This window comes from Heteronotia binoei, chromosome 1, assembly GCF_032191835.1.
Source record: "Heteronotia binoei isolate CCM8104 ecotype False Entrance Well chromosome 1, APGP_CSIRO_Hbin_v1, whole genome shotgun sequence".
NCBI lineage: Eukaryota > Metazoa > Chordata > Lepidosauria > Squamata > Gekkonidae > Heteronotia > Heteronotia binoei.
The window spans coordinates 256,091,553-256,105,311 of record NC_083223.1 but is presented as its reverse complement, the minus strand read 5'-3'; the positions used below and the strand labels follow the sequence as shown (position 1 = coordinate 256,105,311).

Genomic DNA, 13,759 nt, shown 5'->3' with positions numbered 1-13,759 from the left:
CATTTTCATCAGCTTTTTAAAGAGAGCCCAAAAGAAGATGGATGCACACAAAAAAACCAGGGCATGTTCTCTAAAAAGAGGACATCTGGTAACCCTACCTTATTAGTACGTTCATCATACCATCCATTATGAACTAATTACCCCCTCCATTCCCATCCTCTAGCAATTGTAAGGTTCTCTAGGAATTCTCTGATCATGGAGCTGTCCCATTTGCAAACAGGAAATGAATAATACACAACCTCAATCAACCGCAGTTCTTCCCATAATCACTGATTCTCACCAGCATAACGGGCTGGTTGAGCAAAACAGGCATGAAGCAGCAAGGCAGCTTTTGACTGGCAGTGGTAAAAGGCATAGGTTTAAAGCACCTTGGATCGCTTTTGACACTTACAGGTTAACCATGGCTCAACCCCCACTTGAGCCATGGTGTTTTGAGGGCTGACATGGCTTCAAGTGGAAGCCATCTGCTTCTCTATTGACTCAATTTATTAGGCCTGCCAGCCTCCAGGTGGTCGCTGGAGATCTCCTGGAATTACAACTAATCTCCAGGCAACAGAGATCAGTTCCCCTGGAGAGAATGGCTGCTTTAGGAGGTGGACTCCGTGGCAGGCAGGGCCAGCCCTAGACTGTCTGGCACCCTAGACAAGGCTGACTTCTGGTGCCCCCCCCACACTGATAACATCATTGAGACACATGGGGGGGCATCCCCAGAAGGCTGGCGCCCTAGGCAATCACCAATTTGCCTACTGGCAGGCCCAGCCCTGATGGCAGTATACCCTATTGAAGTCCTTCCCCTCCCCAAACCCTGCCCGCCCCCCAGCTCCACCCCCAAAATCTGGATATTTCCCAGCCTGGAGCTGGCAACCTTGGTATTTATTTAGATATTCATGCCCTGGTTTTCTTCCCAAAAGGGAAGGGGGCCTTAAAGCAGCTTGCAACCATATTCTCTAATTTATTCTTCCAACAGCTACCCTGTGAGGTTAGTTTGGCTGCTCCAGGTCAGCCAATGCCAGGTTGTGTTGCAGAGGAGAATTTTGAATCTGGGACTTCTAGATTCTAACCTGACACCCTGAACCATTTCAAAAATGCTGGAAATAATTGCCGAGGGGAAGCTACGTTCGTCTGTTGCAGCAAAAATAGAAGGCTTGTGGCACTGAGAAAAATAAACAGATTTTTAGCATAAGAGTTTGCAGACTAGAATAAGCTCTAGTTCCCAAAACCGTATGCTAAAGTAAAAACTTGCTCTGAACCTGCCATAAGTCTCCAGCTTAGTCTCAGTGGTCAACCTTTGTTAGGGTTGCCAGGTCCTCCCTGGCCACTAGCAGGGGATGGGGTGGTGGTAAGTGTTGCCAGATCCAAGCTGGGAAACTCCTGGAGAGTTGGGGGTGGGCCTGGGGAGGACAGGGACCTCAGGTGGGGTAGGGTTGCCAAGTTTGACTCAAGAAATATCTGAGGACTTTGGGGGTGGAGCCAGGAGCAAGGGCATGAAAGGAGTTCTGGCCATCACATTTAAAGGGACCGTGCTCCGTTTAAATCCCTGCCTTTCATAGGAAATAATGGATAGGGGCACCTTCTTTGGGGGCTCATAGAATTGGACCCCCTGGTCCAATCCTTTTGAAACTTGGTGTTTTGAGGAAAGGCATCAGATGCTATCCTGAAACTTTGGTGCCTCTATCTCAAAAAACACCCCCCCTCCAAGAGCACTAGATATCCACAGATCAATTCTCCATTATACCCTGTGGGAATCAATCTCCACAGGATATAATGGAGTGGCAGCAGCAATTTCCGTCCCCCCTCCCACTTTCTGCTGACCCTGAAGCGGGGGGAGGGCCTCCAAACTGGGGGATCCCCTGCCCCCAACTGGGGATTGGTAACCCTCATACAATGCCATAGATTCCACTCTCCAAAGCATCTATTATCTCAAGGGGAACTGATCTCTGTAGTATGGAGATGAGCTGTAATTCTGGGGGATTCCCAGGTCCCACCTGGAGGCTGGCATTCCTACTCCAATCTGAGTTTCTGGGTCAAGATTACCAATTATGGAAAACATGGGATGGATGGAGAGGATAACTGCACCTATTATTATTTCTGAGGAGTACTTATACCTATAGAAATGCAGAAGAAGAAGAAGAAGAAGAAATTGGATTTATATCCCGCCCTCCACTCCGAAGAGTCTCAGAGCGGCTCACAATCTCCTTTATCTTCCTCCCCCACAACAGACACCCTGTGAGGTGGGTGGGGCTGGAGAGGGCTCTCAGAGCAGCTGCCCTTTCAAGGACAACCTCTGCCAGAGCTATGGCTGACCCAAGGCCATTCCAGCAGGTGCAAGTGGAGGAGTGGGGAATCAAACCCGGTTCTCCCAGATAAGAGTCCGCACACTTAACCACTACACCAAACTGGCTCTCCTTTTCACATGAATGCACGGCCACCTGCATATTCATGTGTATACTTGTTGGTTAGAAAGAACCAACACACTTTCACCTTAAATGAAACCAGGAACTAGTACCTGGTGAAATGCAGGGCTTCAATCACATTAGGGTTTGCGCGCACCGAATGAAACGTAAGAATTATTCAACTCATGTATAAAGGAAAATCGAGCATACGTAGGGCTGCCAGGTCCAATTCAAGAAATATCTGGGGACTTTGGGGGTACAGCCAGGAGGCTTTGGGGGTGAAGCCAGGAGCAAGGTTGCGACAAGCATAACTGAACTCCAAAGGGAGTTCTGGCCATCATATTAAAAGAGAACACACACTTTTTAATTGCGTTCCTTCCATTGGAAATAATGAAGGATAAGGGTGCCTTCTTTTGGGGTTCATAGAATTGGACCCCCTGGTCCAATCTTTTTGAAACTTGGAGAGTGTTTTGAGGAGAGGCGCTGGATGCTATGCTGAAAATTTGGTGCCTCTACCTCAAAAAGCAGCTCCCAAGCCCCAGATATCTGCGGCTCAATTCTCCATTATACCCTATGGGAATCAGTCTCCATAGGGAATAATGAGTGCCCAGCAGATGTTTCCCTTCCCCCACTGCTTTCTGATGACCCTGAAGCAGGGAAGGGCCTCCAAATCAGGGGATCCTCTGCCCCTACCTGGGGATTGGCAGTCCCAAACATACACTATACATACATTGCACGTTTATTTTTATTTACAAAATTTGTATCCCACCTTTTTGCCCTTACGGAGGCTACTAATGCGGCTCACCATTTAAAACATATGTCATTAAAAATCACACTTTAAAATATTTAAAAATTGACCCTCTCCCCAATAGTCATCATTTAAAAATAAAATAGAAAGCTAAAATACACACAAAACATAAAAAACAGCAATGAAGGGAGGAGGGATTATTGAGGGAAATCCAAACAAAGCAAAATAGTCTTCACCCACTGGCAGAAGAGGGCAACAGAAGAGTTCAGCCTGATCTTGTCAGATCTCAGAAGCTAAGTAGGGTTGACTCTGGCAAGTACTCGGATGGGAGACGTCCTTGTAATACCAGCAGTCGGGAAGACAAGGGCAGGCTTCATTCAGCCACCGCCCTGAATATCCTCCAGGCACCCAGTAGGGATCAGTCACCAGAGGCTGCCATGATTTCCAGTGCACACACAAATACAAAAATACAAGAGAGGAGTTCAGACGGATCTCCCCAGAAAGAGAAAGTTCCAGGAATCTGGTGCCATGACCAAGAAGGCCCAGGAGATGGGAGCACTTGAAGTATGACAATAGTGGTCAGGCAGGTTCAGAAGGGAGAAGGCGGTCCTTCAGGAATCCTGGTCTCAAACCATATAGGGTGTGAAGGTCAAGACCAGCACCCTGAATTCTGCCAGGAAAGAGACAGGGAGTCAGTGTAGATGGGACCAAAACTGCCAGCCTCCAGGTCAGAACTGGAGATCTCCTGGAATTACCACTGACTTCCAGACTACATAAATCATTAGGGTTGCCAGCTCCGGGTTGGGAAATACCTGGAGATTTGGCTGCATTCATTTACTCCAAAGTACACCATTCTCCGTAGTCTAGAGAGTGATTGTTCTTTTGGTTATAGCTATACTAAGAAAGCATAATCATCCGACAATATGTTCTCACCGGTTCCAAATATACCTCAGCAGCTGCGCTATGGAAAGCAGCAGGCTGTGCGCGGCATGGCGCCTTGTTGCTCGTGCTGTTCCATGGATGTGCACTTAAGAGAAGCAGCTAGCCAGAGACCCAGGGATTTAACTTCTTGAGCCCCCTGGAGAGAGCTGAACCTTGAACAATGATTTCTACACACACAACGTTTTAACAGAGCCAGCATGGTGTAGCATTAAGAGTGGCAGACTAATCTGGAGAACCGGGTGTGATTCCTCAGTCCTCCTCCACAACTGGTTTTGACTGGCCACTCCTCCTCCACATGAAGCCTGCTGGGTGACCTTGGGTCAGTCACAGTTCTCTCAGAGCTCTCTCAGCCCCACCTCCCTCGCAAGGTGCCTGTTGCAGGGAGAGGAAGGGAAGGTGATTGTAAGCCACTTTGGTGTAGTGGTTAAGTGCGCGGATTCTTATGGGGAGAACCGGGTTTGATTTCCCACTCCTCCACTTGCAGCTGCTGGAATGGCCTTGGGTCAGCCATAGCTCCCTCAGAGTTGTCCTTGAAAGGGCAGATTTCTGAAAGCTCTCTCAGCCCCACCTACAGAGTGTCCGTTATGTGGGAAGAAGATAAAGGAGATCGTAAGCCACTCTGGGACTCTGATTCAGAGAGAAGGGCGGGGTATAAATCTATGGTCTTCTTCTTCTTCAATCTGGGACTCTTTCGAGTAGTGAGGAGTGAGGTATAAAAACCAACTCTTTTTCTCCTAACATAGCATCTCCAAAAGGCAAGAACAGAAGCAGTGGTCCTTATAAGATGTTTTATCCCTGCATACTGGAAGACCAGCAGCCACTCACACTGGAATAAAGTTGCCAGGTCAGTTTTGGGAAATACCTGGAGACTTTGGAGGTTGATACAAGAGAGGGCAATGTTGCCAGCCCCAGGTTGGGACATTCCTGGAGATTTGGGGGGTGAAATATAGGAAGAGGGCTGGATTTGGGGCATGGAAGGACTTCACTGGGGTATAAAACCACATAGTCCACCTTCCAAAGCAGCCACTTACTCCAGGGGAACACATCTCTGTTGCACAGAGATTAGTTATAATCTCAGGAGATCTCCAGCTACCACCAGGAGGTTGGCAACCCCAGCTCCTTCCCCCTGGCTCATCTTCCCCCACGTCCGTAGGTATTTCCAGTCTGGAGTTGGCAACTCTGTGTGATGCACATGGTCCTCATGTTATCTGAACACAGGCAATATGCATATTTTGCATGAAGTTCCAAGTGCAATACACGTCTGAATTTTACCAGAGTTCTAGTATGTGCGTATGCACTGAAAGGTGCACGTACATGCAAAACACACACATTGCTCCTGTTGAGGCAGTATGGTAACTGCATGGATTGGTAGCACCACAAGTAACATGTGACTCTGGTAACAGGTGCATGTAACATTCTGAAGAAGGCTAGAGATTTACCAAGAACAGATAGCAGAAAATAAGGACTATCTATGGCATAGAGGGACAGAAGAGTATGTACCAAGAGCCAATGTAGTGAGTACATCAGTGATTCCTGGTATGGGCACAATGGTGCCCACCAATGTGCTTCCCAGTGTCCACCTGGCTCTTCTCCAAAGCAAAAGGCTTTCTAGCAATTAGCTGGAGCAGAAGATGATCCAAAAGACCCCAGAAAACATAATCTTTGGGTTTGAAAGGATTACCCATGCAGAAATAGCCCAATTTAGGAGGATTCTTGGCTTGGGACTTTTTATAATTTCTCCCTGTGGAACACAACTTGTCCCACTTTCCACGGCAGCCACTTTGTGGTTGATCCTCTTGCCTTTCCCAAAATGTCAAAAGTGCCCAAAGGTCAACAAGAGTGGGGACCCTGGGTTAGAGTGTTAGATTCAGACATATTGAATTCAAGTCCTCATTCTTCCATGGAATTCATTGGGTGACAGTCTCAACCAAGCCTACTTCCCAGGGTTGTTGTGCTGCATGTTAAGTGCTATCAAGTTGCTTCCAACATATGGTGACTGATCCTATGAATTTAATGTCCTTCAAAATGTCCTATTGATAAACAGCCTTGCTGAGGTCTTGCAAATCGATGGCTGTCAATTCCTCTCAAGTTAGGCCATCAGTCCATCTCATGTGTCAATCCAGCTCATGTTGAGTCTTCCCGTTGTCTTCCACTTTCCCCAGCCTTATTGTATTTTCTAATGAGTCTTGTATTCTCATAATATGACTTAAGTACGATAGCCTCAGTTTAGTGATTTTAATTTCTAGGGTGAGTTCAGGCTTGATTTGATCTAGAGCCCACTTATTTGTCTTCCTGGCAGTCCACAGGATCTGTAAAACTCTCCTCCAACACCACCTTTCAAATGAATCCATTTCTAGCTTTTTTCATTGTCCAACTTTCACATCCATACATAATAATGGGGAATACTATGGCATGAATCGGGGCTTTTTGTAGAAAAAGCCCAGCAGGAACTCATTTGCATATTAGGCCACACCCGCTTGACACCAAGCCAGCCGGAACTGTGCATTCCTGCTTTAAAAAAAAAGCCAAAAAGCCCTGGCATGAATTAATTTGATATTGGTCACAAGTGACACATTGCTAGGCTTAATTATCTTTTCCATCTACTTCATGGCTGCCCTCCCCAGTTTCAGTCTCCTGATTTTGTGAGTACAGTCTCCCTTTGGGTTGACGATGGAGCCAAAGAATCTGGGGGCAGTGATGCTCTGTATTCTAGGTGCTTGGGGACAAAAGTAGGAGGCCTTCTGAAGTTCTGGCCCCGCTGGCAGACCTCTTGATGGCACTATTATATAGTGAGTTCAGCCCACTTGCAATAAGCAAGAATGTTTATTGAACAAGAGCAGAACCGAACACCAACAGGCCACACCACTCCTTATATCCATTTGGAGTTAAACACGCCCCCTTATGTGGGCAGCAATCCACCCTATTGGTCTCTCCAAGATCCTTCATTTGCATTTCCTGAGATAAATGCCTCGCATCCCGATTGGCTGGTTCTAAAAGAGCAGCCAATTGGAATGTAGTCATCAAGGTCCTGGAGGGCAATGAAGTATGCTTCAAGGTTAACTAGCAGACATAACAAAGCAGCAGTCAAAACAACCAATACACAATAGCTACTGTGTGACATGGACTGGATGGGCCACTGGCCTGATCCAAGATGGCTTCTCTTATGCTCTTACTAGAAAACTGCCAGCCTTAAAGTTGTGTAATTTCCCAGTCAGCATTACGTTTGTCTTCTTGATGTTCAGCTGTAATCCTGCTTTGGCACTTTCTGCTTTAACTTTCATAAGTGATCATTTCAAGGGTTTCTAGGAGGATAAAATGGAAAGAGGAGACCCAAGTCGACCATCCTGAGCTCCTCAGAGGAAAGGCAGAATTAAAAGGTGATAGATAGATGTGGCAGACCAGCCCTGGAAGCAGAGTGCACTCCTGCTAAGTTACACCCAAATTGCTCCTTCTTGCTTCTTCACCCAAAGGGTGATTAACATGTGGAATTCACTGCCACAGGAGGTGGTGGCGGCCACAAGTATAGCCACCTTCAAGAGGGGTTTAGATAAAAATATGGAGCACAGGTCCATCAGTGGCTATTAGCCACAGTGTATGGAGCACAGGTCCATCAGTGGCTATTAGCCACAGTGTATGGAGCACAGGTCCATCAGTGGCTATTAGCCACAGTGTATGTGTGTATATAACATTTTTTGCCACTGTGTGACACAGAGTGTTGGACTTGATGGGCCGTTGGCCTGATCCAACATGGCTTCTCTTATGTTCTTATGTTCTTATGCTCCCCTCCTTCACCTTGTACCTACCAACTTGCAACTTCATCACAGGGCAAAAAGCTACTGAGCTTGAACAGCTGGTTATTTTGTCCTGGTACAGAACCAATCAAAAGGGAACTTGCACACTCAACACCCTCTTTCACACCCGTGAATTGGGAAATCCCTCCTATCACACATCCCGGTTCGGCTGCTGTCTGTGCCTCCTAAAACAAAGAAGACCAGCTTACACCCCAAGATCTGGGTGTGGGTGATGAGCCTGGACAAAGTCACCTTCTCCAAGGTGCAGCTGCCAAAGTTGCCATTCCAGTCTCCACAAAAAAAAGCAGAGGCGAGTCATAGGAAACTAAAGCCGATGATTTCATTCCGTGCAAGGCTATTACTCACTCTCCATGCATCATGGAGAAACCAAGGACATCTCCAGGCAAATCAGTAGGTTTTAAGCTGACGACAACTCAGCCATTTTGCCTGCTGTTGATCTCAGGGCCAGAGGAGACCAAAGGGCCAGATTTTACTCTACAAATCCACACCTAGGAACGTGTGAACTGGCACTGCAAAAGAACATATTGCATTGCATGCCAACATCAGGCAGAATGAATGAATGTTCCATCTGGGGTGGCAGATTTTCCCATGCCAGGAGCCCACGAAGCAATGAATAATCACACATGTGACATGACAGTTTTAGGGTTGCCAGTTCCTCCCCAACCACTGGCAGGGAGTGGGGGGGGGGGGGTAGGGTTGCCAGCTACAGGTTGAGAAACTCCTAAAGATTTGGGTAGAGCTGTCAGGTCCTCCCCAGCCCACTGGTGGGGAGTGGGGGGGGTAGTTGCAAGATTCAAGTTGGGAAACCCCGGGAGATTTGGGGTTGGAGCCTGGGGAGGACAAGGACCTCAGTGGGATACAATGCAAGAGAAAGCATCAATTTTCTCCAGAGGAACAGATCTCTATAGTCGGGAGATAAACGGTAATTCCGGGGAATCCCCAAATCCATTCTGCAAGCTGGCATCCCTATCGTAGATGGATACTGACTTTCCCTTCCATACTACCCTTTTTAATTTTTAAAAAAATTAAAATTAAAAAAACCACAGAAGTTATGCAGATATTTTCCAAAATGATCACTTTTTATGTTTCCACACAAGCCAATTCACAAGCAGGAAATCAAGCCTGTCTGGTCAAGTCAAAGAGAGGCAAAGTCCAACAGAGATGAACCTCCAAAGTGTAGTTTTACGATGCAGAAAGGTTTCCATAGAACGTTTTGAGGTTAATTAAGGACTAGTCAACAATCCCCGCCTGTCCCTAAAGCTTTATGGAGTGACATTAATCTTTTAAAAATAATATTTAACACTCTGCATTGCAAAAAAAAAAAATGCATAAGAAAGGTAGCTTCTAAGAATGCAAATATCACATTTTTATTGCCCCTCCCTCGCCTGCAAGCTGCATTGTCCTTCTGTTTTATCTTTGCCAACATAGTCTTGTCAGGGCTTTGTTTGTAGAAAAAGCCCAGCAGGAACTCATTTGCATATTAGGAACCACCCCCTGATATCATCATTGTTTCACACAGGGCTTTTTTTAAAAAAAAAAACCCAGCAAGGACTCATTTGCACATTACACCACACCCCCTGACATCAAGCCAGCCGGAACTGTGTTCCTGTGCGTTCCTGCTCAAGAAAAGCCCTGAGTCTTGTAGTGTAGATTAGGGGTAGTGTTGACAACCTCTAGGTAGCACCTGGAGATCTCCTGCTATTACAATTGGTCTCCAGACAACAAAGATCAGTTCCTCTGGGGAAAAAACTGGCTACTCTGAAGAGTGGACTCTATCACAGAAGTCTTCAGTGTGAGGCCTGTGGGTGCCATGATGCATGTCAACACTTTTTCTGGTGCCCTCCAACTGTCTTTAGGGGGTAGATGAGGCCAGGTAGGACTTTGGCCTATGAAGGCTTCTGATTGACTGATCAAAGAAGTGACAGTGAGGAAAAGTTGTACTCTGCTTTTCTCTACCTTAAGGAGTCTCAAAGTGGCTTATAATCACCTTCCCTTCCTCTCTTACTCTTCTCTTCCAGTTTGGTGTAGTGGTTAAGTGCACAAACTCTTATCTAGGAGAACTGGGTTTGATCCCCCGCTCCTCCACACACACCCGCCCACGGATGTGACTTTGAGTCTATCACAGGTTCTTGCAGAACTGTTTCTCTCAAGAGCAGCTTCTGCTTTAGCCCTCTCAGCTCCACCTACCTCACAGGGTGCCTTTGTTGTAGGGAGGTGGAGGTAAATGAGACTGTAAGCCACTCTGAGACTCCTTCGGGTAATGAAGGGCGGGGTATAAATCCAATCTCCTCCTCCTCCTCCTCCACAACAGGCACCTCATGAGGGAGGTGGGACTGAGAGAGCTCTGAGGGAACTGTGACTGGCCCAAAGTCACCCAGTAGGCTTCATGTGGAGGAGCAGTAGGGAATCAAACCTGGTTCTCCCAGATTAGAGATCTCTGCTCTTAACCACTACACCAAACTGGCTCTCAAGATTTGATTGGCTGTGCAGGTTTTTAAAAAACATTGCTTTAACAGCAGCTGCCACCACAGCATGAGGCTCTACTACATTGTATTACTGAAGTTAAACTGTAGCAACCATTTTGTGGAGCAGCCATTTTGTTGCTGCACCCACCATGCCATGTCAGAATTCCTGAAGTGCCCACATATACCACCTTGCTGAGGTCCCTCTCTTCCCCAAACCTCTCCCTTCCACTGGCCCTACTCCCAAAATCTCCAGATATTTCCCAACCTGGAGCTGGCAACCCTACTCATGACTCACCTCACCCTCCAAGCTCCACCCACCCAATCTTCTCAGGGCAAGTTTTTCAAGACCATCACCCTTATCTAGTAGGGTTGCCAGCTATGGGCTGGGAAATTCCTGGATATTTGGAAGGTGGAGTCTAAGGAAGACAAAATTTAGAGTGGTGAGGGGCCTCAGCCAGGTATAATATCATAGAGAAGGGGTCCCCAACTTTGGAGCTATTGGAATCCTGACATAGCATGCTGGCTGGGCACTGCCACAAAATGGCGCTGTGTGACGGGAGGTTCCCTTCTGAGTCACGCAGTGAAGATCCTTGTGCTGCTACTATAGCTGCTACTATAGCAACATTTTTTAAAAAATTGCACAGCCAATCAAATTCCCAGTGGCCAATCAGAGGCCTCGCTGGGCAAAAGCCCTACTTGGTCCTGCCCACTTTCTAAAATAAGAGTCCCATGGGCCTTTCTCTGCTGGCAGCAGGATTTGTGGGGCTTTCCAGGGGTGGTCAGGGACGTTGGCAACATGCTGACATTACTGCCAGAGGTAATGTCATCATGTTGGCAACATCAAGCAGAAACACTCTACTTTTGATAAAAATGACTACAAAACATAGAGATAGATCCAGGTAGGTAGCCATGTCGGTCTGAAGCAACAGAATAAAGTTGGGAGTCCAGTAGCACCTTTAAGACCAACAACGTTTTATTGAGCTAACATTCTCGATAAAACTGTTGGTTTTAAAGGTGCTAACCTCCAGGTAGGGCCTACAGAGATCACTTCCCCTGGAGAAAATGGCTGCTTTGGAGGTAGAGGAGGACTCTATGGCAATATCCTTCTCCTAACCCTGCCCTCCTCAGGTTCCACTTCCAAAATCTCCAGGAATTTTCCAATCCAGAGCTGGCAACCCTAGATCAGTAGCAATGTTGAGAGATATCTAGGCCAAGGGTTGCCAAAACTAAGGAGAAATTCCTGGAGATCTTTGATGGTTTATAACACTATAGTGTCCACCTTCCAAAGCAGCCATTTTCTCCAGGGGAACTGATCTTACTTTGTCACAGAATGGGGGGAGGGGTTTATTGTGTGTTTTCATCCATGAAATATTAGCGAAAATGGTGCAGTCTTCACAACAGGCCCTTAAGAGAGGGCAAGATTGTTATTTCTATGTTAGAGGAGGCAGGAGGGGAGAAGATTAAAGGCAAGAAATCAGCAACAAAGGATAGTGCTATGATCTGAAGCAACTTTCAAAAGTCTTTCGCAAAAACTGAATGAGGTCTGCTGCTAATCTTGAAAAGGAGAATGACCAAATCATGCATCTCTCATGATCCAGAACACAATCCTTGCTAAATATGAAATTTCATGGCATCCTGCCATTTTCCTTACCACTTTCATGAAAGCCACATGCAGGGCTGGTTCTGCTGCTAGGCAAACTAGATGATTGCCTAGGATGCCAACCTCTGGGGGACTTAATTGGGCATCCCCATGTGACTTGGTGACATTATCAGTGCAGGAGGGGAGCCCCAGACATTAGCCTTAACTAGAGTGCCACACAGGCCAGCCCTGGCCACATACCAACATTTAAATGAATTAGTAGAGGGAGAGAAGGTAGCTGCTACCAACCTCCTGGTAGGGCATGGAGATCTCCCAGAAGACTACAAAGATCAGTTCCCGTGGCGGACACGGCAGCTTCAGTGAATGGGGTCTACAGCATTATTATTGCCCAGTGCTCTCCCTCCTCCACAAACCGCATACTCCCCAGGTTCCACCCTCAAAATCTCCAGGAACTCAATCTGGAGTTGGCAACCTCCCTAGGTGGGGCAGTCCACTCTCAACTGGCCCCCTTCCCCGCATCAAGAGTTTGCCAAAGCCGGAACTATAAGAGGAACAAGTTTTTAAAAAGCGGTCAACATTTTCCAGAAAAACCCTGCCCAGTATGGGGACTTTCCACCCTGATGGAAAGACAACACCAAAGTGATGACTAACCAACTCCAGAAGATCCAACTGCCCAAAGTCAAGAGCCCACACAGCATCTTGAGCTGCTAGATTTCTAGCACCATGAAAGAACAGCTTTAAAAACCAGGAGGTAGAATGGAGAATAAGGAATGGGTGGAGGAGAAATAAATGGGCAGCGGTTGTGGGAAGGTGGAAGCCCAGGGAAGAATCCGGGGGATAAAGCAGGAAGAGCGTTTTGAGGAAAAGAGATTTGTATTCTATGGAGTTGTTTGCAAGAATGATTCTCTGAGGGGTTATTTCAAGGGATGGTGGGAGTGGGTGGAAAAAGCAGACTTGGAAGCGATAAGAATTATGTCTGGAAATTTTCCACAAGGGGGGCGGCGGTGGCAGCGACAGTTCTATGAACAAGAAGTGGCTGTTTCAAGGACTGTACGGGGCTCGCGGGGGGGGGGGGGGGTTGTGCTAGGGAAGTTACATGATGCAGTCGCAACTCTAGGCTTCCAGAGATGGGAGGGGGGAATTGTAAAGTTATAAGAAATCACTGGCTAGAAGGAAGTCATAAGAAGCAAAAAACTATCTACTAAAATCAGGAAGAAAGCCAAAGTTCGCAAGTCTCAGAATGAGCAGAAACTGGGAGCTTTTAAAACAAAACTTACTTTTGAACAGGTAATCGTATTCATCATCCTTGCCGCGCATGGTGAGGTAAACTAATCCCCCAAGGACTGCTACAGCCTCCCCTATAAAATGTATGAGAGCACACCTGTGCCTCTCTCCCAGGGCCCAAAAAAAGAGGGTGACCTCACTACTCTGGGATTTCCTGGGTTTAGACCAGCTTCAGGTGGAACCGGCAGAGAAAGGCCTTAGAATGCCTTTCTCTCGTAGCCAATGGGTTAGGTTGCTGCCCTCTCCTTTGGTTCTGATTGGCCTCTTGTTTGGGGCCTAGAATTCCATAGGCTAGTGGGCGAGGAGCTCACCTGGCTCAGGTAGGTGGGTGGGACATGCCTCTTTGTTTCTTTTCTTAAAGGGCCAGAGTTTCATTCCTAGGAGAAAAAAAGGGGAAGGAAGCAGGGTGGAGTGGAAATGTTTCATTTCTTCAGATTTGTATATAGGCGGATTATAGTTGATGTTGCTTGGATCAGATGTGTGGTTGTTGTTTTTAAAATACAAGAAGCTTCTGA

General features: G+C 46.9%; 1 protein-coding gene across 1 annotated transcript in view; it reads right to left on the bottom strand.

The window, feature by feature from the left end:
* LOC132582263 (ras-related protein Rab-11A-like) overlaps window positions 1-13,503 on the bottom strand; it is a 28,450-nt gene extending 14,947 nt beyond the window's left edge. The window contains exon 1 of the mRNA XM_060253807.1: window positions 13,238-13,503. Within this exon, the coding sequence (XP_060109790.1) occupies window positions 13,238-13,277 (40 nt within the window). The 5' untranslated portion in view covers window positions 13,278-13,503. The remainder of the gene's footprint in view (window positions 1-13,237) is intronic.
* Window positions 13,504-13,759: the final 256 nt, after the last annotated feature.